We start from the raw sequence: 25,422 nt of genomic DNA, 5'->3' as shown, positions 1-25,422 counted from the left end.
GAAACACTCTTCCCACATCTCCAGGCCAAATTCCCAAGAAAGAAACTGATTGAAGAAAGCTAATTACCATGCCACTTGCATGGACATTTGTGTTACGACATCTCATGGGCCACTGATCCACCTTTGGGTCAGCTGTGGCCACATGGTAATCTCACGTGACACCAGCATGAATACATTCAGAAGAGCCTCCCAGAAGGGGGGGCGAGAGGAGAGATGGTTGGATGGCATTACTGATTCAATGGACATGAGTTTGAGCAAGTTCCATGACATGGTGAAGGATAGGGAAGGCTTGTGGGCTACAGTTCAAGGGGTTGCAAAGAGTCAGATGCAACTTAGCAACTGAATAGCAACAATACACAGAAAACTTCAGCAGAGCTAAGGTGCTGGCCACAGAGTAAGTTTTTAAATATTAGTTTTAGCTTCATGGCTTAAAGAAGATTCTCAACATTTCCTTTTACACAACGTTTAAGTCCATTTAGGATTTATCTAAATTCTTCTAGTTTTATCTAGAAGATCTTCCCTTGAACCCTAATAATAGATAAAGATTGTTGGGGCTAACAATATGTTTGGCAGTTTTCTAAGACTGTTTTATGGATTCACTGATTTAACCCTCACAACACAAAGTTCTGTTATTATCCCTATTTTACTAGTAAGAAAACTGAGACACAAAAAGGTTAAATACTTGTACAAGGACACATAGCTAGTAAATGGCTGAATTCAAACTCAAGTAGTTTAGAAAGGCTTCAAAGCCTGGCTCCTCCGTCCATAGGATTCTCCAGGCAAGAGTACTGGAGTACGGTGTCATTGCCTTCTCCGAAGTAAATCATACTGAATCTCAAACATCAACTAATACTACTTGCACAATAACAATACACAAATAATTGGCATCATGAGTGACTGTTACCATAGCAAAACACAGGCTAAGGATTCTACAAACATGGACGCAAAACTGACGTTCTCCCCAGTTGCCATTATGACTAAACGTCTACATTATAATTCGAAGTCTGTGACGAAGATATAACATTTGCTCTAAGCACTGTATAAGCTACACCCCAAGTTTTGATATATTCCACCTTTTATCACTCATTTCACTAGATTTTCTCATTTCCATTGCAATTTCTTCATCAACCCACTAAATATTTAGAAGCGTTTGTTTCAATTCCAGACATTTGGGGATTTTCCGTTTTCTTGTTAATTTCTAATTTAAGTCTATCATGGTCAGAGAAAATACTCAGTGGGTTTGGCGCTTTGAATGTGTTAGGGCTTTCTTTACGGCTCAGTGTATGCTCGATTTTGGTAAAATTCTATGTATATCAGATTTCTCTATTTCCAACTACTTCAAAAGACTGACCTTAGCCGAGAAAACCTCGAAGGTCCCTTCTGACACCAAGTGTGTGAGATTCCAAGGATAAAGTAACCGCTAAGAGTTACTTCTAGTTCTTATTTTTCTTCCAGTTAGTCTTTTCTATTTGATTTTCAGAATGAAACACGTATTGCTTCTAATTAAACACAGAATAAGAAAAAACCCGCTGTACTTGCTATAAAGTTTCGCACTCTTGTCATCCATAAGTATTCGCGGCCCGCCGCCCCTAGGCGCTCAGGTAGCGGACCTCCTGCGGAGACCCGCCTCGCAGGCACACAGGCGCGCCCGCCTGGACCCCGGCCCCGCCCCCTCCCCTCCATAACCACGCCCCCTCCTGTCGCCAACCACGCCGATCGTAGCCAGGGCCGAGGGGTGGAGCCCGCAGCGGCGTGCTGACGTCAGAGAGGACTGCGACGCCGCCCGGTCCGCCGGGGTGCTGACGGCTGTGTACGCTCAGTTCGCGGAGCCGGGCCTGGGCAGCGGCGGGGCCGTAGGACTTCGTGCGGCGTCCGCTGGCTCCGGGGTGGGGGCTGCGGCGGCGGCGAAGCCCCCTCCCCGGGGAAGCGGGGCCTGGGTGGGCTCCCCGCTTAGGGAGCAGCGGCGGCCGGGAAGGATGCATCAGAAGCTGCTGAAAAGCGCACATTATATCGAGCTGGGCAGCTACCAGTACTGGCCGGTCCTGGTGCCCCGCGGCATCCGCCTCTACACCTACGAGCAGATCCCCGTGTCCCTCAAGGACAACCCGTACATCACCGACGGCTACCGGGCCTACCTGCCTTCCAGGCTGTGTATCAAAAGGTACAGACTGGCCGCCTCCGCTGGGTGCGCCAGGGGGGAGCGCCGGCGGCTCCTCCTCCTCTACACCCTTTTTGTCTGGTCCGCCTGCTGCTTTCCCCGCTGTTCTCCGCGCCCCTTGTTCCCTAGCTGCTCCATCCTTTTCATCCTTTTCTGCCCCCTCTCCTCTCTTCGTGATCTTTCTTTCTCCCCCGCCAGGGTACTTGATCCATGGACTAATGACGGTAACAATGATGATGAAGTCGCTAACTCCAGCGGGGCTTTGCTGTTTACAAAGGGCTCACATCCTTTATTCCATTCGGTGTTCATTGGGGGTACATGCTGGACTCGACCCCACCGGCAATGGCGAGGACATACTTGCTCCTATGTATACCTAAGCTTTGTTTATTTTTAAGGCAGCCGTATGGAAATTCAGATATTTGGGGCCAGATAAATGCCGGTATAATCGGAAACAAGTTCACAGTGGCATATAAATTTTTAAAAATTCCTGATTCATGCATTTAGTAGGTAGTATGGAGCCCCTGACAGTCTCCCTACCAGGTCCTACAGAGGAACGCAGATATGGCCCTTGTTCTCGTGAATCTACTGAACTCTAGCCTGGATGACACACATTAAAGAGCTAATTACACTATTACGTAATGACCATTGTGAAAAACGCTGTGTGGGAAAAGCACTATAGCAAAGGGGGCCTGTAACGGGGTGCTGCCCTCCATTAGAGCACTGTAGAAACATCTTTAAAAAAGGAATGTCTTCATCATCTACATTCTTAAAATTGAGTCCCTTGAAAGCCTGGGTTTAAAAAGAAAACAAAACTGAAAAATCAGTGTTCTAGTTCTTAGACTAGATTTCTGTTAAAACTCACTTGCCTGCATGCTCAGTCTTTAAGTCATATACAACTCTTTTTCGACCTTATGGACTGTAGCCCACCAGGCTCCTCTGTCCATGGAAATTCTCCAGGCAAGAATACTGGAGTGGGTTGCCATTTCCTTCTCCAGGAGAGCCTTCCTGACCCAGGGATCAAACCTCCATCTCCTGCATTGGCAGGCAGATTCTTTACCACTGAGCCACCTGGGAAGCCCCAAAACTCACTATATGTACTTAATTACAGGACCCCACTTTAAGAGAATTGAGATGCTGATGTTGGTTAGCTCTAGGTCAGTGTAGTGACAAACCCCACTGCTGGAATGTGAGCTATTGAGTTGCTCAAGCAGCAACCACGTGTTTGATTCTTGATCTTCTTTTTGGCACCGTCTGTCCACTGTTCCTTCACCCTGCCTGCCTTTGAAGTACTTCTCTAACTCAGAGTCACAAGGTGACATCACTGTCCATCTCTGCTTGGCGTCAGTGAATGGCCCACGGCATGTGACAGTTTGATTCGTGAGTGCCATTTCCTCCCCATCACCTTCTTTGCATAAGTTATTACACAAGAAATCAGAGCTAGCTCCTGCTGTGGATGTGAAGTTCCACATGGATAGAGCGGGTAATGAATTATCTTAAATAATAGCTTTAAACCCACCTCTGCATTCTGATGTTAGGGTCCAAATCTCATAGATCAAGGAGTGAAAATACAGTGCTCTAGATCTCAGGCCATTGAGTGAAAAAGACGTGAGTATGCAGATCTGCCACTTCACAGCTGTGGGACCTTAAACAAAAGTTAACCTCTCTCTGCCTTATTCTCCTCATTTGTAAGAATGAGGGTAATTACAGTATCTGCTTCAGAAGGTAGTGAGGACTAAATGAGTCCTTGTGTATGTAAATGCTACACGCAGCCTGGCACATAATAAACACTCAGTAAATGGTGACTTGTTAACACCATGATCTTTTAATTTGAAGCCGGATAGATGCTGATGAAGAAATATATTGTTGATTTTGCAGCTGGTCGGAGTATATGTCTAACTTCTCATTGATTAAAAGTAGATCCCCTCCTAGGGATATTCTTCTAAGTGCCCTTCCTACCAGCTTGGTGTTTCCAGGTTCCGCTTTTGCCCTCTCTTCTTTTAGCTGCCTAGAGGGCCAGCTGTATGTCTATATCTATATAGATACTGATATCTATATCTTAGGTGTAAGGAGAGGTTTCATGTGTCACAGCTGTTCTGCCAGTACTCTGTTAGTTGGAAGGAACGTGCCATGATTGTGCCTCTCTGCTCGCTTAACCAGGTTACACTGGGTTTCACCACATGAAAAGTTCTGAGGTAACGGATGTGTACTGGCTGTCAAACAGTCCTGGGCTTAGATATGTTTCCTCACATTCCTGCATCTCTTCTCCCCCTCCCCAGTATAAACAGTGTTTATAATTGGAGCTTGTACAGGATAAAGCCTGACATTAATGATACGAGATCCGCTCTATCCTTGATGATCATTTGATTGTGTGAGACTCCACTGTGTTTATGGCATGGGAATATGGGAACCATGGTGACTGCTGCAAATTCTGTGTTAAAGTTATACATTTGCTTGTGTGCTCCCTCATGTCTGACTCTTTGCAACCTTATGGAATGTAGCCTTCCAGCCTCCTCTGTCCTTGGGATTCCCCAGGCAAGGATACTGGAGTGGGTTGCCATTTCTTCCTCCAAGGGATCATCCTGACCCAGGGATGGAACCCAAGTCTCTTGCATTGGCAGGTGGGTTCTTTACCACTGAGCCACCTGGGAAGCCCTATTTAAACTCAAAACCAGTTAGGGCATATTGAAAGAGGGCAAGTAGTACTGATATTAAAAGTTCAGTTCTGTTCAGTCGCTCAGTCATGTTTGACTCTGCAATTGCATAAATCGCAGCACACCAGGCTTCCCTGTCCATCACCAGCTCCTGGAATTTACTCAAACTCATGTCCATCGAGTTGGTGATGCCATCCAGCCATTTCATCCTCTGTTGTCCCCTTCTCCTCCTGCCCCCAATCCCTCCCAGCATCAGAGTCTTTTCCAATGAGTCAACTCTTCGCATGAGGTATCCAAAGTATTGGAGTTTCAGCTTTAGCACCAGTCCTTCCAAAGTACACCCAGGACTGATCTCCTTTAGAATGGACTGGTTGGATCTCCTTGCAGTCCAAGGTACTCTCAAAAGTCTTCTCCAACACCATAGTTCAAAAGCATCAATTCTTCGGTGCTCAGCTTTCTTCACAGTCCAACTTGCACATCCATACATGACCACTGGAAAAACCATAGCCTTGACTAGATGGACCTTTGTTGGCAAAGTGATGTCTCTGCTTTTGAATATCCTATCTAGGTTGGTCATAACTTTCCTTCCAAGGAGTAAGTGTCTTAATGTCATGGCTGCAATCCCCATCTGCAGTGATTTTGGAGCCCCAAAAAATGAAGTCTGACACTGTTTCCACTGTTTCCCCATCTATTTCCCATGAAGTGATGGGACCAGATGCCATGATCTTCGTTTTCTGAATGTTAAGCTTTAGGCCAACTTTTTCACTCTCCTCTTTCACTTTCATCAAGAGGCTTTTGAGTTCCTCTTCACTTTCTGCCATAAGAGTGGTGTCATCTGCATATCAGAGGTTATTGATATTTCTCCCAGCAATCTTGATTCCAACTTGTGCTTCATCCAGCCCAGCGTTTCTCTGGATATAAGTTAAATAAGCAAGGTGACAATATACAGTCTTGACGTACTCCTTTTCCTATTTGGAACCAGTCTGTTGTTCCATGTCCAGTTCTAACTGTTGCTTCCTGACCTGCATATAGGTTTCTCAAGAGGCAGGTCAAGTGGTAGGTATTCCCATCCCTTGAAGAATTTTCCACAGTTTATTATGATCCACACAGTCAAAGGCTTTGGCATAGTCAATAAAGCAGAAATGTTTTTCTGGAACTCTCTTGCTTTTTCCCTGATCCAGCGGATGTTGGTAATTTGATCTCTAGTTCCTCTGCCTTTTCTAAATCCAGCTTGAACATGAGGGAGTTCATGGTTCACGTATTGCTGAAGCCTGGCTTGGAGAATTTTGAGCATTACTTTACTAGCATGTGAGATGCATGCAGTTGTGCGGTAGTTTGAGCATTCTTTGACATTGCCTTTCTTTGGGATTGGAATAAAAGTGGACCTTTTCTAGTCCTGTGGCCACTGCTGAGTTTTCCAAATTTGCTGGGATACTGAGTGCAGCACTTTCACAGCATCATCTCTCAGGATTTGAAATAGCTCAACTGGAATTCCATCACCTACACTAGCTTTGTTCATAATGTTGCTTTCTAAGGCCCACTTAACTTCACATTCCAGGATGTCTGGCTCTAGGTGAGTGATCACACCATCGTGATTATCTGGGTCATGAAGATCTTTTTTGTACAGTTCTTCTGTGTATTCTTACCACCTCTTCTTAATATCTTCTGCTTCTGTTAGGTCCATACCATTTCTGTCCTTTATCGAGCCCATCTTTGCATGAACTGTTCCCTTGGTATCTCTAATTTTCTTGAAGAGATCTCTAGTCTTTGCCATTCTATTGTTTTCCTCTATTTCTTTGCATTGATCGCTAGGAAGGCTTTCTCATCTCTCCTTGCTATTCTTTGGAACTCTGCATTCAGGTGCTTATATCTTTGCTTTATGGCTTCCCTGGTAGCTCAGCTGGTGAAGATATTAAAAGTAACCTCCTGTTATTCCAACAAAGAATAAACTCATGCCACCTCGAAACTAGTTTGGTTTCAAAACAGCCTCAGCAAAGTTGTTGCAGCATGCCTGTCTTAAAGGACATCTCCAGTGGATCCATTTGTATTTATCCTGCTTATCTCAAGTCCATTTAACTTTGCACTTGCATGTTATATATACTGAAATCAAAGTGTTAGTTGCTCAGTCATGTCCAGCTCTTTGTGACTGCATGGACTGTAGCCTGCCAGGTTCCTCTGTCCATGGAATTTTCCAGGCAAGAATACTGGAGTGGGTAGCCATTCCCTTCTCCAGGGCATCTTCCCAACCCAGGGATCGAACCTGGGTCTCTCACATTGCAGGCAGGTTCTTTACCATCTGAGCCACTAGGGAAACCCAGTGTATACTAAAAAGGTATTTTGAGTGTGCCTAAGCTTAGCAGATTTTCAGATGCCTATCCTAAATGTCAGACTGTGTTAGCTAGCACCCAGTTTTAATCTGCATGTTTATTTCTGTTGACACGTAGCATCTAATCTGAGCAGGACCCTGTGCTGAGAACAGTGGTGTCATAAAGATGAATGATGCCAGTTGTCAGGGAATTGATATGCTGGAGAATGAGATGGAATTTATACATAAATAACTGAAATGGTAAATATAATAAGAGATGAGAAGGGGAAAAAAAAAAAACTGTAAGATCCCAGGATTGATGAGTTGTGGAAAAACTTAAACTAAATGGTATGTCAAATTTAAAAAGGCTAAGATGGAGTTAAGGGCTTAAAGTAGCAAGTATTAGATAGCGTCTGCCACCAACCAAATTGTTCCTACCCTTATAAATGCCTCCAGTGAGCCAGCAGATCTGAATCTGAGCTGCATGTTTGTTTGTTTGGTTTTTTTTTCCAGTTTGTTCATTTTATCTAATGAGACAGTAAACATCTGGAGTCATTTGCTAGGTTTCTTCCTCTTCTTCACGCTGGGAATATATGACATGACATCTGTGTTACCTTCAGCAAGTGCATCCAGAGAAGATTTTGTAATTTGTTCTATTTGTCTCTTCTGCTTCCAGGTAAGTCTCATTTCACAAGCACTATTGTTGATAAAGAGAACTTTGGTCCCTCAGGCTTGGGCAGGTGGCTGTACTCCACACCCACCACTTGCTGCAAAGAGACCCAAAGCAGCATGTAAGCTAGCTTATTCGATTTCCTAATAGAAGCACCCAAAGTATGTTTTTCTGAAAGTGTATTTGAAATCCATGAAGTTTTAAAGATTGAGAAAATTTCTTTTTTCTTCCTCTCTCTACACATCTGTGCTATAAAATTAATCCAGAGATAGAAATCTCTCATTGTGTTCTATTTGCCAACTGAAGTAGAACCCTGCTGCTAAGTCGCTTCAGTCGTGTCTGACTCTGTGTGACCCCATAGACAGCAGCCCACCAGGCTCCCCTGTCCCTGGGATTCTCCAGGCAAGAATACTGGAGTGGGTTGCCATTTCCTTCTCCAGTGCATGAAAGTGAAAAGTGAAAGTGAAGTCACTCAGTCATGTCTGACTCTTAGCGACCCCATGGACTGCAGCCTTCCAGGCTCCTCCGTCCATGGGATTTTCCAGGCAAGAGTACTGGAGTGGGATGCCATTGCCTTCCCCGGAAGTAGAACCCTACTCAGTGCTTAAAACTTGTTTGGGAACATTTTTCACCTTTTATATGTCTATGACTTTTGTACTTGTTTCCTTATTGTCTTAATTCTGTTGCCTCGTTTTGCTGGTATTAATCTTTTCTCTCACTTTAATGTTAATTTCCTTTGGGCCTTGTGCACTTTCCTGATTTCAAATACTTTCAGTTTCTTCTCTGTGCCATTTCCCCTATTGACCTAACATGTGTTAGTCCCTCAGCACTTTCACTTTTCTTCAGGAATCTGTAAAAGGGCCTTTAAAAGTTATGTTTAATAATTTTTCAAACAGTTTCTAAAGAAGAAAGCTAATATGGACCAAAATCCAGTTGATATTTTTTAAATTAAAAAAAAAATGCAAAGTACAGATAACCATAAAAATGGAAAGAAAAAAGTATCGTCCTTCCTCCCCCAGACATAGGCCAGCACATACAGCAGTTAACCTGCTGCTGCTCTGAAAGGGGAATCCATAAGTCAACCACACAGCTGTTGCTTTCATTGTGTATTAATCAGCTTCAGGCCTTCATCATCTGACTCAAAACTCTGGACTTAAATGATTAAGAAACACAATGGAAACATCCCCCTCTCCTTTTTCTTCTAATTCTAGTTTCTAGAATAAAATTTTTAATTTCTTTGAGGGAAAGAATACTCTGTATTTTTGTGTCATTATTAGAAAATTATTTTTTCTTTAAGTATTTTTTTACAGTATACGCATTCTCAGGTTTAATTTTGTCCCGATCGGAGCCTAAACATCTCTTAAAAACCTATCTCCATTTTTAAAATGGAAATGAATCCATTTGCCCATATTTACCTGTCTCAGATGGTAAAGAATCCGGCTGCTATACAGGGGACCCGACTTTGACCCCTGGGTCAGAAAGATCCCCTGGAGAAAGGAATGGCAACCCACTTCAGTATTCTTGCCTGGAGAATTTCATGCACAGAGGAGCCTGGTGGGCTACAGTCCATGGGGTCTCAGAGTCAGACACGACTGAGTGACTCACACACCTGGATACTATAGACTGAGATGCTCTTATAATCAATAATCAGAAAAACTGTTTTATGCTCTACTGCTAGTCATATGGATACTGTCCCCTATGAGGATCCCACAGCTTTCCTCTGACCCTCGGCCTGCCCTTTATCCTCCCAGCCACACCTGATGTTAGTTCAGGGAATGTATGTTTATTTTCATAGTGGTTTAAGAAAGCACTGCATTGTAAAACTGAGAAGATGAAATAATTAAAACACCTGCCAATGAAGAAATGCCTAAAGTGTTAGAGTCACTTGCTCAAGGATGTTCAGTAGGACAGTAAAGTCCTGTTCTGCTAACTGCTAGTGCAGTGATCTTTCTGTTACACACAGCACAGCTTGCTGAAGTCACCTGAGCACACCTGCCCGACTTACAAATACCATTTTTGTGATTTTTATGATATTATAACTTGCTCACCCAGTTTCCCAGATTCTTCGAGTCAGCAGGCAACATGGTAAATCATCAGTGTATGTATTAATACTGATATACATTTAATTTTTTAAAGATATATAATATTTTTTTCTCTATCCTGCACTTTTTAAATGCTCATGCTTTCCTACCAACAAGATTAATAGAGTGCATTCTGAATAGTAGAGTGTAATTTCAGGGGCTTTGCACTTTCCCAGAGATCTTTCTTAGAGAAAAATAAAATTTGAGAATGCCTTTCCCTAGATTCAGTTCCTTAATATTCAGTTCCAGAAATATTTTTTTCATATCTCCTGTCTATATCCAGGCACTAAGCCAGGTATTGGGACTCTGGTGCAGAACAAAACCAGCCTGTCATCAAGATCGAGTCACAGAAGGGAGAGTGAGGCAGGGCATTGAAGCATAAAAAATGTGTGGACCGGCCCAGAAGCAAGAGACAGCTTAGCACTTTCTGGACTTATAGGTGTTGTTGTTTGTCTACCTAGGTGGAGTGAGATATTCCACAGAAGGAAAATTCCCAGAAAACAGACATACTCAACATGTCATAATTTTTCAGCCAGTTTTTTTTTTTAAGCAACTCTAACAACATGTCCCTTTCGAAACAGAACATACTTAGTCTAAGTTAGCTTTTCAAACATTCAGATGTCCTCTATGAATACCATTTATTTTGTTAATCCTTTCCACTTGAAACTATAGTTTTTCTCTTTCCAGTTTTACTTTCCTTTTCACAATGAAAGTAGCTTTCTTGTTGTTTCTTTTATTACTATAAGATACGCTCATGTAGAAATTCGAGCAAACAAGTGGTATTTGAAGAAAGTATTATAAAAAGTCACTTGAAATTCCACTTCCACGGTGGACATTTGGGGTGAAATCGCTGCAGATGTTTGTGGGTGCACACGTGCCTCACACTTGCCTGCCTACCTTTCTGTCTCCCCCCTTCTGAGTGTCATTGACTCTGCTTACTGTTTGATGTCACTCGGCACTGTGGCAATGAGATCTTTTCCAGTCAGTGAGAAGGTACCCCTTCATGTTCTCTGGATGTATCCTTTTATCTCAAGGATAATAGGAAACATAACTTCTTAAAGTTATGTTTAATTTGCTCAGTGCACTCTGACTTGCAGTTTAGTAGCCAAAGCCACAGAACTTTAAGGATTTTAGACAGCAGAAGAAGAAATGAGACTCTGGCTAGGAACCTTGTTTTGAGCGTTGATATTGAGGCTGTGGGGACTGATTTGTGTATTGTTGTTTGTTTTTGGTCGCTAAGTTGTGTCCAGCTGTTTGGAACCCATGGACTGTAGCCCGCCAGGCTCCTCTGTCCATGGGATTTTCCAGGCAGGAATACTGGAGTGGGGTGCCGTTGCCTTCTCCAGGGGATCTTCCCGACCCGGGGATCGAAGCCACATCTCTTACATCTCCTGCATTGGCAAGCAGGTTCTTTACCACCAGCGCCACCTGGGAACCCCATAGAATGGCTGCTGCTGCTGAGTCACGTCAGTCGTGTCCGACTCTGTGTGACCGCATAGACGGCAGCCCACCAGGCTCCCGTCCCTGGGATTCTCCAGGCAAGAACACTGGAGTGGCTTGCCATTTCCTTCTCCAGCGCATGAAAGTGAAAAGGGAAAGGGAAGTCACTCAGTTGTGTCCAACTCTTCGAGACCCCATGGACTGTAGCCTACCAGGCTCCTCTGTCCAAGGGATTTCCCAGGCAAGAGTACTGGAGTGGGGTGCCATTGCCTTCTCCGATAGAATGGCTAGATGACCGTGTATCTGGCCCATTTTCCCCATCCCCACTGTCCTTGCCTTAGTGTAGGATCTAGTTATTGTTTCCTAAGGCTAGTGTTGTAACCTCTCATGTCAACCTTTCTATAAAGGTGCGTTTAAAATAAAATCTTCAGTAGTATCACAGAGTCCATAATACTGAAGTTAAGACTCCTCGATGTATAGGACTTGTCCTAATCATATCATGAAGAACACCACATGGCATTCATTGCTCAGGGTGTTGTGTTTAATATGCTGCTCTTGCTGTGGACCCACCAGTAACCCTGCGCACACCTTTGTTTCTGTCCTTGATGAATGCCAGAGCAACTGAAGGTGCGGCTCAGGTGGCAGCCCTCTTATAAACTATGGAACTTTTTTCCTCCTACGGTTCCCGCCCCCCAGTGCGCACATGCGCCCACAGACCCAGTTCCCGCCCCCCCTGTTTCCTAACTGTGCTCTGCACTGTTCCTACAGGACTTCCAACATCACCATGTGCTCACTTGTCCAAAAAAAAATCTCTTTGATAGTAGATAACAACAATAAACAATATACAAATAAACAATATACAAATCAGTCCCCACAGCCTTCATCTTTGTATCCCGAGTGCATGACACACAGCTGGTATTTAATGACTAGAGGGAGTTCAGCTACAGAAACCTTATCAGTCTTCAGAGCAGCTGATTGAATCAGATGAGCTTTACTCTCAATTTGGCAACATAGAATCAGCATAAGTCACAATTATTTTTCCTTGAATGCACCAAAGCCATGTTTAACTTTGACTTAAAAGTAAACTCTATACAATGAAGTCTCATACAGGCGTAAAAGATCTTAAATTAAGTGAAAAAAACAAATAGCAGAGCAAACTATATGATTTTATCTGATTAATATAAAATGTGTTCTTATATGTGTATATATAGACTTCTGTATCATAGATGTTTGGTATGTTCATTGAAAATGTCTCGACAGACACATAAAAGATATTATCAGTGGCTATCACTGGAGAAGAGATTGACTGGGTGGGGCTTATTTTTTTTACATCATCAAATTCCTTTTTTTTTTTTTTTTTCATCTTTCTAAGGACATGCCTTACTTCTGTAGTAAGTAGTTTTTAAAAGGAAACTTATTCATGGATCAAAATAAGATGCAGTAGATAGATTTCCTTCTATTGTGCTACTCATTTAAGTTGTTTATCTTATAAAATAGCTGTCATTATAGATTTCTTTATGATTTTTGTCTCTGTTTTACCCATAAGGAAACTGAGGCTTAAGAAAATGACATACAGCCAGGGACAAAGCCAGAGTCCTCTGTGTCTAGGTCTGTTTGGCTGAAAAACCTGGACTTCACCTGACCACCTCCCTGAATGTCATGCATGAGTTGCTTTTATCATTTTGTTTGTTTCACTTTGACAAGAGTTGTTTTATTTTCCCTAGGTCTGTATGCTTTGCTCCGTGGGCTATCATCTCTTTTCCTGCCATCGATCAGAAAAAACCTGTCGAAGATGGATGGCATTAGATTATGCAGGAATTTCTATTGGAATACTGGGCTGCTATGTCTCTGGTGTATTTTATGCATTTTATTGTAATAATGTGAGTAACTTAAAAACATTTTACATACTCCCTTTCAGGTATAGGTCTTTTATCTTTCCATGATTCCCTGGAACTTCTGAGTAGACACATAATTAACTTATCGAAGAAACAGTAAAGTCTAGTGGAGGCATAAACTCATTTTTCAAAAGGGCCCCATGATCTCTAACATCTGTTATTAGCTCCTACTCCTTTTACTGATTTTCCATGGAAAATATATATATGCTATCTTCTGAAACTTAAGCATTAAATTTTACTATTTCCCCACTAAAACCATATCGCTACCTGAGTCCTCAGATGCACATTACACGTCTTTTATTTTTGTGTTGCTGGAGTTGAAGATCAAGTTAGTGCTGGTCAAAATTAAGAAGCTAGGTGCTACTTTCCATTTTCCCTTCTTATCCTTTATTCCTCTCTCAGTGGGAAAAAAGAAAGAAAAAGAAAAGTATATCTCTGAATGTGTTGACCCATATTCTTATATAAGAAATATATTTTCCTTTCCTTAGTCTTATATTTAGAGTCAAACCTAGAGACAGACCAGATGGGTGGTGAGTGTTTTTAACAAACGTGTCTACTCTGAATTCTAACATATCTTGTAGCTCAAATGGTAAAGAATCTGCCTGCAACGCAGAAGACCCGGGTTCAGTCTCTGGGTTGGGAAGATCCCCTGGAGAAGGGAATGGCAATCCACTCCAGTATCCTTGCCTGGAGAATCCCATGGACAGAGGAGCCTGACGGACTACAGTCCATGGGGTTGCAAAGAGTCGGACACGACTGAGCAACTAACACTGCTACTACTACTCTGAATTCTTGACCACTGCTGCTTTCTGAGCCTCAAGTTAACAAAAGTCAGTTTTTGCCTTGGGTAAGCAGCATTTGAAACACTGTGATCAAATTATACAGCAGCTGATCTGAATATATTGACCAACTCCCTCCTCATCTCATGTCTCAGTCAAGAAGGCAAACTGAACCTTCCATCTCAAGACCTCCCATTCAGAAAGTCCTCATTGACCCGCCTCTCTTTTTCTCTTGCCCCCCACCACACCATTTTCTCTTTTCCTTTTATCCTTTTAGTTCCTTCCCTTTCAGAGCCAAAACTGAGCTATTCTGCCAGGAACAGCGGACCTGCTAGTCACAGGATGAGAGTCTGTCCTGTCTGAGCCCTCCCCATGGAATGAGGGTCCAGACCATATCCCCAGCCTTCACTCCCTGGGAGGGTGGGCTGCAGCACAGGAGACCTCTGATTGTTGGAAATTCTTAAGTAGGATCTTTGTCTCTCCACAATAATAGAGAAAAATGGCAACACTGCTAGAGTGTAAAACCAGCAAAGTGAAAAATCAGAATTTGGTTTGAATGTAAGAACATTATTAATGATAGCCACTTATTCATAAGCCATTTGTTCTTCAGGCCTGATTACATTGGAATGGAAGCATATAATTAAATATATATGCCATTTACCCTGTTGAAAATTGATTTGATTTTAGTAGTAAACTGCCCATATCTGCTCACCTTTCACAACTTACTCGTTTTACATGAAAATGTTGACATCTTTAAAAATAGGCTTTTGAGTATGTAATACTAGAAATTTTTTTGCTTATTCTGTATTTCTCTGAAACCGGTTTTTTGTTTAACTCTTCCCAAGCATATCTGATAATCAAAGAGACTAGTGGGAAAACTGTAAATCTTTTTTCAGAAGAACCAGAACTCCAGGGTAGATTAAAGAGGGAAAAAACAAAAATCTGTTAGAGCTAATACAATCCATAATCATTTAAAGGAAAAATTGTTTTCTTACTTCTGATATCTCATCATTTAACCAAATATACAGTTGCTCTAATGGCGCTTTACCTTTTAAGGAACACAGGCTGCTTTGAGAATGAGATTGAAAACTGTGGACCCTCCATCCCAGATAATATGCGTTTGGGTGCAGACTGATCAGTCATTTTGACATGTGAGTTTCAGGAAGTTGTAATGGTTCCAGAGAAGTCCTTGGAGCCCAGGTTAAGAATTCTGTCCTAACTGAGTTGTTAGGACAACTAACAGCTTTTGAGCTTCAGGACTAGCTTTTCAACCTCTCGTTTAGATACCTAAATATTCTATAAGTCCTTCACACTTGATATATTTTGAAATGAATGATATTTCATGTTGCATCATTTTCTACCCCCAATACACACACACCCTCCTGCTGGATCACTGTTCATTTGCTCCACTAATAGAAGCCATCTGCCTGGCCTTTTCTACAGCAATCAGTTGACCCATCCTCTGCTGCCCTATCCCATAGACAGTCAACCAGTAAAATTTTAGTTTATTTCAAAAATGTCTCCTGAATCTGGTGCTCACATCTGTCTTCTTGTTCAGCAACAGTCCAAGCTATTTTCTCCTTGAATCAAATATTTAATACCCTTCTAGCTAGCTTCCTGTCACCTCTTTTTTTTTTTCTTTCTTTACGCTGATGTCAGAGTTATTCTAATAAGTTAGTTTGAAAAACAACCACATCACCTTTTTCTTCAAGAGCTCTGCTATTCCCTCAGCACCAGCTTGGAAAAGTGTCTGCCTTTCAGTTCCCTTCACAAAACTTCCTTGCTCCCTTGTACTTCCTTTTCCTTGAGAACTCCCTCCTCTCACAAAATCTTAAATATTCCTTGGGACCCAGGTTAGTTGTCATTTCCTCTGTGAAGCTTTCTTTAACTCTTCCGGTAGCAATTGCTCCCTCTTCCGTGGTCCTACAACATTCTGTTCATAACTCAGCTGCAGTCCCTATCCTTTGATTATAATCATCTCTTTATACGTCTGCCCCCTCATAGCCTGTGAGCTCTCCCACTGAGCTTTGTCTTTGCTGCCACAGGACTTCACTTGCCCCTGGCATATAATAGGTACTCAGGGAATGCTTCTGTGTGAATAAATGTGTTCTTTACCACCTCACTTTGGGGTCTGGTTTGTCATCCTAAGAGACCTAACAATTGTATGCGACGTGCGTTGTTTTACGGAAGGAAGGTAATCGTGTTTGGAAGTGAAAATACGAAAATAAATACAGTTTGGAATGAGTCCCGTAGAAGCCAAAATCAAAAATTGCTCATTTCCTTCCCTTATTGTCAATGACAATCAAAATGCAATGTCCTTTCTTTCTAGTATTGGCGTCAAGTGTACTTGATCACCGTGCTTGCTATGATCCTGGCCGTGTTCTTTGCTCAGATCCATCCCAATTACCTCACACAGCAGTGGCAGAGGCTCCGTTCCATCATCTTCTGTTCTGTTTCCGGGTATGGAGTCATCCCTACTCTCCACTGGGTGTGGCTCAATGGAGGAATCGGTGCTCCTATCGTTCAGGTAGGCTGAGTGTGGTCAGTATGTTCCCGTTCTTTTTGTCCTTTTCATTTCATTCCTTTGGGTAAAGTAGTGTACTCCGGCCAAGTGGGTGGGTCTTTGTCATTTGAGGGCACATTTATAATTGCATAATGATGCAGTAAGTTTTCATATCTATACATTAATAAATAGATAAAACATACTCTGAGGCATAGTTTCTAACTACTATTTTCTTCTGAGATGTTTTTCTGTAAGATGATACGTTCTTAACTCTCTTTCTGTTCCCCTTGGAATGTAAATATCCAAGTCCTCCCTGTAGAGGAGGACTCCTAAGTTTCCAGCTTTGTCAGCTGGGGCAAGGTCAGTGCCAGGAGAAGCAGCTGATTTGCTTGTTAGTGGAAGGGAAGGAGTTGGGAAGGATTTATTCCTGGGCCTCTTGAGTCTGCAGTATCTGTGGAATGTTAAAGTGGAGATCAGGTGTGGATTTAGCTCAGAGATTGAGACTAGTAGTAGAGATTTGAAAATCTCTTGGCAGCTAGAGCCATGGGACTATATTCTACCCCGCAAGGAAAATATATTGAGAAATAAAAGACCATTAGTTGTTATGAGGAGAGCTGGAGTACATTAGGAAGAACCTCAGTGAGAATTCCTCAGCATTCTTGAGAAGGGAGCTAGAAATAAGACCTAAATTCTTAAGAGATTTGTATATAAATGCTCTAGGTATGTGCTAGGGAGTAAACGAGAATTTTAACATAATTATGCTGAGAAATCGAGAAGAAATTTCATGCACTTGTTGCAAAGGTACCTTTGGAATAATGGAGATTTAAATGCAGGTTTTATTCAAAAGAATTATATTTTTTTAGAAGAGGAGAGGCTAATGGTAGGTTATAAGACTAAAAAATTGGGATAAAGATGTGATAGTGGTAATGAGTAACTTCAGTGATCCTGGTATCTGCGAAAACATCAGTTTTGTGACAGTTTTGATGCCCAGAAAATAGAATGGGGAAGTGCCACTCTCTTAATAGATTCAGTCCTAACCAGGAGTGAATAGTTGTTGACATTCAGAAGTGAATGTTTTGGGATGAGGGAAATGCATCTTTTTAAGCTTATCATATGGAGAAGGAAATGGCAACCCACTCCAGTACTCTTGTCTGGATAATCCCATGGACGGAGGAACATGGTAGGCTACAGTCCATGGGGTCACAAAGAGTCGGACACAACTGAGCGACTTCACTTTCACTTTCAAGCTTATCATAAGCTTATCTTGTTATTAAAGAAAGAGCACCAGACCTATTAAGCCAGTAGATTATTAAGAAATTCAGGAAAAAAATAAGTGTGGGGGAGGGCAGGGGGACACTTTCCTGTAAGTCTTAAAATAGAAAGATGGCTTAGGAAGACTGGTTCTCTAAGATGGAAATATAACATAAACAGAGGTCATCCCAGTGCAGAAACAAAGGGAGGCTTCCAGAGAAATTCTCCAGTAAGGTCTAGTTTTAAAAAGATGGAGAGAGAGGCGCTTGACCAAAGATGCAAAGTTCCAAACAGCTAATCCTGGAGGTACAGTGGAGCTCTGTTCTAGAATGTTTGTAGAATCTGAGGTTGATTGAGAACATAGGATTCAGGGGAGAGGGGCTCCATGATGATTCTCAAATATGTGTCGAGGGAAGAAAAGTCATTTGTTTTATTTCTTAAATGGCTTCTTAGTAAATTAGGTTTATAATCAGAATTAGGAACAAGGTGTATAAATTAGAGCTGGCTGATTTTCTTAGGGCAAGGAAAAGCTTTCCAAGAGAACTTTGCACAGTAGTATTCAAGAGAATCATTTATCCAGGATGGTGGAACAGATATCACTGTTGGGCTGAGCCTCTTGGGTCTTTTCCAGCCACAGATCCCTGTTTAGCCTCTTTGCTTATTCAGCTGGTTACTCCGTTCCCACATGTATTCCACCCAGGCACCCGTGTTGTAAATGGGAGTTGGCTGCCCTTTGCAGTTTCACCCTGTTGAAGCTTTAGCTGCTGTAGTGCCCTGACCCTTAGGGCAATCTGTGTGTTCCACTCCTGTGAAACGCTTCCTAAAGTATTTAGAGCTAGGTCTCTATGACTGGAGACTGTCTGTAAGATTTAATAGACTTAAATCCCACTTATGAATTCTAATTCTATGTGTTTCATTATATTAATTAGATTTATAATATCGGTAAGTTGGAAGTTCAGTCACAGTCGGGAGATCTGTGAAAAACTATGTTTTGCTTTTCAGGACTTTGCACCCCGTGTAGTTGTGATGTATGTGATTGCTCTTCTTGCTTTCCTGTTCTACATTTCCAAAGTTCCAGAAAGGTATTTTCCAGGTAGGTATATGTTTTTATAATGGATTTATGACTTTAGTCTAAATAAATGGTGGAGGTATATATGTCAGAGCATCAAAACAGATTTTTTTTCCAATATTACTGATTATAGAATGGCTTTTCTCAAATGGTATCTAAAACTTGAACTCTGATGGCTTTCACAAACTTTTTCTTTCATTGTCACAATAGAAGTTGAGTCCATAGACAGGGTTACCACCATTTCACTTCACCATTTCATCTCACCATTTCAATAGTGAGTTCTCAACCACTGCTTTTTTGTGGAGCGTTCTGTTCCACAAAAGTTGCTTATGCTTAAAAATTAATTTATATGTGCAAGATTCATAAAACAAACTAGAAACAAAGGAAAATAATAGGATAATGAAAATAAGCCAGGTTTAGGATTACTTCACAAGTATCTGTGGTAAGTTTCTATAAAATATATAAGGCCCATCAGTCTGACTTTCAGCTTCCTGGCACCCAGTGGTGAGAGGAAATTAAGGATCTTCATGTCCCCAAGATTTACACAAGCCAGGAACTCTTAAGGACAGATTTCCCTGCTTCAGTTTAGGTAAAAAAAACCTTCTGATAGAAAAGAACTACGAGGACACTGGGTAAAGAGAATAATGTTGACCAAAGCATGTATTTGCTTGTTTCGGAGCTTCAGCTCTAGAGCCTGATGACTTAGGTTCAAGTCCCTGATCAGCCCCTCATTAACTGTATGCACTGAAGTCACACAAGATTTCTCAGGCCAGTTTCCTTCTCTGAAACCTGAAGATAATTCTTTTCTCTTCTGGGTATTAGATGAGAACGTGCACATGAAACATTTAGCTCAGTTCTTCAACAAGTAGTGAGCGCTCAGTAAATCTTAGCAGCTGTAGTTCCAGTGACCCCCGCCCCAGTACATAAATGAAATAAGTGACTTAGGAAGGGACAGAGTGGCGCAAGCGCAGGTGAGCTTTGGCGCCAGTCAAGAATAACAGGAGGCAGAGAGCAGTGGCTTTTCGGTGTGAGGGCTGGAAGTGGGGAGCTGTTTAAGTTCAAATTGAAAATTGTCCTCCTTCTCTCTTGGGTTAAGAATCTCTTCCATGGTGGATTGAAGATAGTGTGCCATTTGCCACATGTGTTGGGGAAGGAAAAAGGATGAGAAACCATGAACTAGCGAATGAATAGACCGCAGAACCTCAGGCATTCCTCTGTGCACGTGACCTTTCACTTCTGGGTTTTAAATAAGGGTGGAATACAGAGAAGAACTTGTGTATAAACGTTTGGATTTGGGAACATAACTCGGACATGTCCCTGAATTGAAGACCCACCCATGTTCTAGGCAGGGTCAGAATTCTCCTCAGAAAACAGTTCTGGTGAAATACATTTTCATATCATTTTATTAATAATTATTTTATTATGAATTTCTTCTTTTTCATACATACAGGTAGAAAATTAACTAATGAAAGTTCTCTACACTTGTGATTATAGCAATCATGTTTTTAGAGCCAAAAATATTCAGATCAAAAGTTCTCAGTTGTCTAATACAGGACACCTATAAAAGGTCAAATGTTATGTAACTTAACTTTTCTCCAGATGAGCTTGACATAAAATGTGCCCCATGTAGCTGAGTGTGTGGTACATTTGTGCAGGGGAGAAAACAGAGTCCCTGAAAAATGAAGTCTCTACAGATAAAAGTGATAGATAGTGTCAGGTGTTCATGAATGCATGGCTTAAAAACCTTGTCTGGCCAGTCCTCCCTGATGACCTGGCTCTAAAGAGAAGCACATTGTAGTGGTGGGGAGATGGTGGGTGAATACTGTGAGATCAAAAACCTTTTCAAACCTAAGAACTTACTTTCAGCTTATGTCAGTTTTTTGTTGTTATTGTTTTGTTTAATGTAAACATCACAGTGGCATTTGTTGGGTTCAATGATCCCAAAGTTCTCCATGGACAGAATTCAGTGAATCTGTGATCCTCAGTATTTTATGCTTTAAAAATGAGTATGAACTTCACTAGGCTGTCAAACGGTTCCATGGCACCAAAAAAAAAAAAATAAATAAGGGAACAGAAAGGATTTTGTTGACTTAAACACTTTAAAATCCACATACTGTACTGATTATTGTCCTTGGTAGAGAAGACAGAAGGTTAGAGAATATTTACATTATGTGACCATAGATGCACCAGGAATTACATTTCAATTTCTATAGTTCTGTATTTTGTTATTTTTCAGTATGCTTCTTGCTGCTGCTGCTAAGTCACTTCAGTCGTGTCCGACTCTATGTGACCCCATAGATGGAAGCCCACCAGGCTCCCCTGTCCCTGGGATTCTCCAGGCAAGAACACTGGAGCGGGTTGCCATTTCATTCTCCAATGCATGAAAGTGAAAAGTGAAAGTGAAGTCGCTCAGTTGTATCCAACTCTTAGCGACCCCATGGACTGCAGCCTACCAGGCTTCTCTGTCCATGGGATTTTCCAGGCAAGAGTACTGGAGTGGGGTGCCATCGCCTTCTCCATGCTTCTTACCTGTTAGTTATTTAATCTCCTTGGAATTTATACTGTAACCAGAGAGAAATTAATTCTCCAAGTTGTCATTCCCTTTTCCAGAGGATCTTCCCAACCCAGGGGTCAAACCCAGGTCTCCTGCACTGCAGACAGATTCTTTATTGTCTGAGCCACCAAGGAAGCCTGTATATGAACTAACCAGCCTTAGTTAATTAACCTATTTTTTGTTGTTGTTGATCAGTTGCTCAGTCATGTCCCACTCTTTGAGATCCCATGGACTGCAGCACGCCAGGTTTCCCTGTCCTTCACCATCTCCCTGAGCTTGCTCAAACTCATGTCCACTGATTCAGTGATGCCACTCAACCATCTCACCCTCTGTTGTCCCCTTCTCCTCCTGCTTTCAATCTTTGCCAGCATCAGGGACTTTTCTAAGCAGTTGACTTCGCATCAGGTGGCCAAAGTATTAGAGCTTCAGCATCACTAATTACATTTTTCCATTTGTTCCATTTGTTCCATTTGTCTGATAGTACAAGATGCAGGTCCGAGCTATCTCCTTACACACCTGCTTAAAATTAAAAATGCTTCAAACAGACTTATACCCAAACACAGCTGTGTCTCTGCTTCATGCCTAATTAACTCCATGATTTGTAGCACTCATTTCCATTGCTTCTCTCATGTGATGTCTTTTCCTCACCAGATATATATGTTGAGACATGGGAGACAAAAGGTCAAATTCCTGAAATTAACCACATCTAGATTTTGAAAAGACATTTGGAATAGTATTTCTGAAATTCACCAGTACTCTTCACGAATACAACCTTAAAGTCAGACTCAATATGAATTAATCTTTTTTTTAGAAAACATTTGGGTCTGTATTAATCTCAGTTTCTGAGACTGCCAAAATCTTTTAGCTGCTCAGTCATATTTCCGAGGCCAGAGATGGAAGTATATTTTTATTTAAAGTCAAAATCAGGTCAGTTCTGTCATTCAGTTGTGTCTGACTCTTTGCAGCTCCAGGGACTGCAGCATGCCAGGCTTCCTTGTCCATCACCAACTCCTGGAGCTTGCTCAAACTCATGTCCGTTGAGTCAGTAATGCCATCCAACCATCTCTCATCCTCTGTCATCCCCTTCTCCTCATGCCTTCAATCTTTCCCAGCAACAGGGTCTTTTCCAGAGTCAGTTCTTCGCATCAGGCAGCCAAAGTATTGGAGTTTCAGCTTCAGCATCAGTCCTTCCAATGCATATTCACGACTGATTTTCTTTAGGGCTGACTGATTTGATCTCCTTGCTGTCCAAGGGACTCTAGACTAATCAGTACTCATTTCTCTCCCCTTCCCTTGCAGGACAACTAAACTACCTCGGATCAAGCCACCAAATATGGCACATCCTTGCAGTAGTGATGTTATATTGGTGGCATCAGTCGACAGTGTATGTCATGCAGTATAGACACAGCAAACCCTGTCCTGACTATGTTTCACATTTGTGAATTCAGGTATGGCCGCCTGGGTGTATTCAGTTGTTAAGCAATATATATTGGGGAGCTCTAGACCCCACCATTTCTAAGATTCCCATTCATTTTTCCTTTTCCCTCTGATTGGGTAATATCATGAGTAATATTTTATAAATATGGAAAAATATACTTGGGGATCAGTAATAGTAACTGCTTTGTGGGTCCTTAAGACTACTGACTTGCTGCTTGTACAGAAAGTGAAAATTTTAGTTGGTATTCCCTAAGAATCATCTGAATAACCTGAATGTGAAGCCAGTACTCCTTTTCCTGAGCACCAGCTTAACTTCCTTAGGAAGGGCTCACCTCTGTTATAAAGTGGAGTTCTCTTGTATGGTTCCTTTCATAGAAGACAGAGTAGATGATCAAGTTTAAGTGCCTAATCAAGGCAGTGTTTGTGATGGCCTGTGCTCAAAGCAAGCTGATCGTGATTCTGAGTAATCACTAGCCTTTCTATGGCTGGTTTGTGAGAAACCAGCACTTCAGATCTTATTTCCTGTAGGTTCTCTTCTTTGGAGCGCTGAATTTTTTAGTTTGCTAGAACAAAACTTTAAACCTCTTCTTCAAGTTGAGAGAGGTGTGGAGAAAGGGAAAAGAACTTGCATTGTCATTTCTCATCAAATAAAAATCATACGAAGAACCAATTACATGACAGGTGACAAATTCTGTGGTCTAATTACCAAGTTATTGGCCATTTAAGCTTTTCAGTTTCCAGTATTATGATTTAATCCCATATAGAAGAGTTGAGCTCCTGCCCATAGATGGCAGATTTGGGTCTCCAGAATACCTATAACAGCAGACTTTTCACCTCTCTGAGTTTGCGGTCTTAATTTCTTGATTGATGGGGATTCCCAGGTATATGGTGCTACTTTCAAGGCCACAGAATCCACATGGCCCAGTTCTTGACACTGAAATGAACCTTAAGCCTTAGAAAAAGTCATGCAGATGCCCCGTTTGATGACATGATTAATTCACCTGTGTTCTGGTCTTTCTGTCTGTATGCATGTGTTAGTATTGCACTGAGAACTCACAGTATTGATAGACACTAGCTAACATTTGGGTCTGGTACTTCATTGTATATATTAAAAAACAGATCTCGCTGCCCTATACCACAGCCTAGCACCCTTGTTTTCTGGTCTTCTCATATGCATAAGTTAAATCCCTTAAAGCAGTCATTCATAAAAATGTTGTTTTTTTGGAATATAAAATATTATCCAAGTTTCTGAATGGGTTGACATGAGCTGCTTTAATTACTGGTGTATATTCAAAACTTTGAACTTTCTAAGTATCAGGAGGTGTTGACTGATAGTAAAGTTTATTCCCAAAATGCCACTTAAACATTTGATATTTAGAATGTTACTTTAATGTGCCCTAGTTTATGCATCTGTAAAATTTTGTATTTCTTTTCAGCGTAGTGTTGCTGGAATATGAATTCCCCATGCTAGTATCTCAGCAAGGCGAATTCTCCCCCAGTAGACTAAGGGCACACCACATTATACCCATTATTCTGATGGAACACCACTATGAAAATGGCTATTTTAAAAGAACTGACCAAAAGAAAATGGCCAGAAATTTGATCCGTATGCTTAGTGAAAGAAGATTTTGGTGAAATGGTAATAGGATATATTTTCTCTAAAGTATCCATATTGACTTACATGATACTATTGCTTTTAAATAGATATTTTGTCGTTTTTGCTAAACAGAATATACTGAGTGGTTATAATTAATTTAAAAATGAAGGAGAAGTCTATTTTAGGTCTGGCACCATTTTTAATTATAAAATCTCAAAATAAAAACATTAAAGTTTCATTTTTTTCCAATTTTTAGAAAAAGTCCTTTTTTGTTATAGTGTATGAGTTATTTAATCCTTGACTTCTGAATTAATTGATAAAAATGACCAATTTTAAGACTTCTTGAACTTAAAAAGCATATAGGTCTGACTGAAAGGAGAACTAAATTATACCATTGTAAACATTTCATCTTTTTATGAAAATATTAAATATTGTAAGAAAGTTCTTTTTTATCTTTACTATGATGTACTTATTATAAAGTAGGGAATGAACGAATGTGGATTGCTGTCAACTATAAGCACTTCTGTATATCAGCATTTATTGACCACCTACTGTGTGCGCATCACTACTGGCAAAAATTTTAAGACATTGTTAACACATTAAAGAATAAATATTTAAAAATTGCATATGAATCTGAGCCTTGTAATAATGTATATTTTTGTTTTTGTAGATTTATTAAAATAAGATTTTAAAAGTACACTAGTCAGCTACGGTATTAAAGTACTAAAAAAGACTGCTTTTAATTTTACCAATGTGTAAACTATAAAAGCTGTTTACCTATAGACTTTACAAGTACATTTTAAAATTATTCATGACTGTTTTAAATTGTCTGTAGTGATTTGTAAGGTTGTAGTTAACTCATTTAAGGGAATTATCTTTCTACATAAAACCGCTTTCAAATAGCAAGATAGTGCTTGTCTTCTTGTTACACTGAGAGCAATTCAGTGAGCTGCATGGCAAAATGTGAATTATGTAAATAAACTGGGTTTACTAAATATGTAAGTGCTGTTTGTCTTTCTTTATAATGCATAA

The 25,422-nt window shown here is 41.1% G+C and overlaps 1 protein-coding gene across 5 annotated transcripts in view; it reads left to right on the top strand.

The window, feature by feature from the left end:
• Positions 1-1,763: 1,763 nt before the first annotated feature.
• PAQR3 (progestin and adipoQ receptor family member 3) overlaps positions 1,764-25,422 on the top strand; it is a 30,874-nt gene continuing 7,215 nt past the window's right edge. For 4 of the 5 annotated variants that reach the window (XR_001041229.5, XR_001041230.5, XR_006060180.2 and 1 more), the window contains exons 1-6: positions 1,764-2,161; positions 7,628-7,790; positions 13,030-13,185; positions 16,309-16,506; positions 18,736-18,826; positions 22,656-22,804. Coding sequence is in view for 2 of the 5 variants with exons in the window: in XM_012180242.5 (XP_012035632.1) it covers positions 1,977-2,161; positions 7,628-7,790; positions 13,030-13,185; positions 16,309-16,506; positions 18,736-18,826; positions 22,656-22,798 (936 nt within the window). In the remaining 3 variants the exon portion in view is untranslated. Of the gene's footprint in view, positions 2,162-7,627; positions 7,791-13,029; positions 13,186-16,308; positions 16,507-18,735; positions 18,827-22,655; positions 25,386-25,422 lie in introns of those variants that run through there. The other variant, XM_004009936.6, reaches the window with a different exon arrangement.

Source organism: Ovis aries, chromosome 6, assembly GCF_016772045.2.
Source record: "Ovis aries strain OAR_USU_Benz2616 breed Rambouillet chromosome 6, ARS-UI_Ramb_v3.0, whole genome shotgun sequence".
Taxonomy (NCBI): Eukaryota; Metazoa; Chordata; class Mammalia; order Artiodactyla; family Bovidae; genus Ovis; species Ovis aries.
This window is presented reverse-complemented; position numbering and strand designations above follow the sequence as displayed.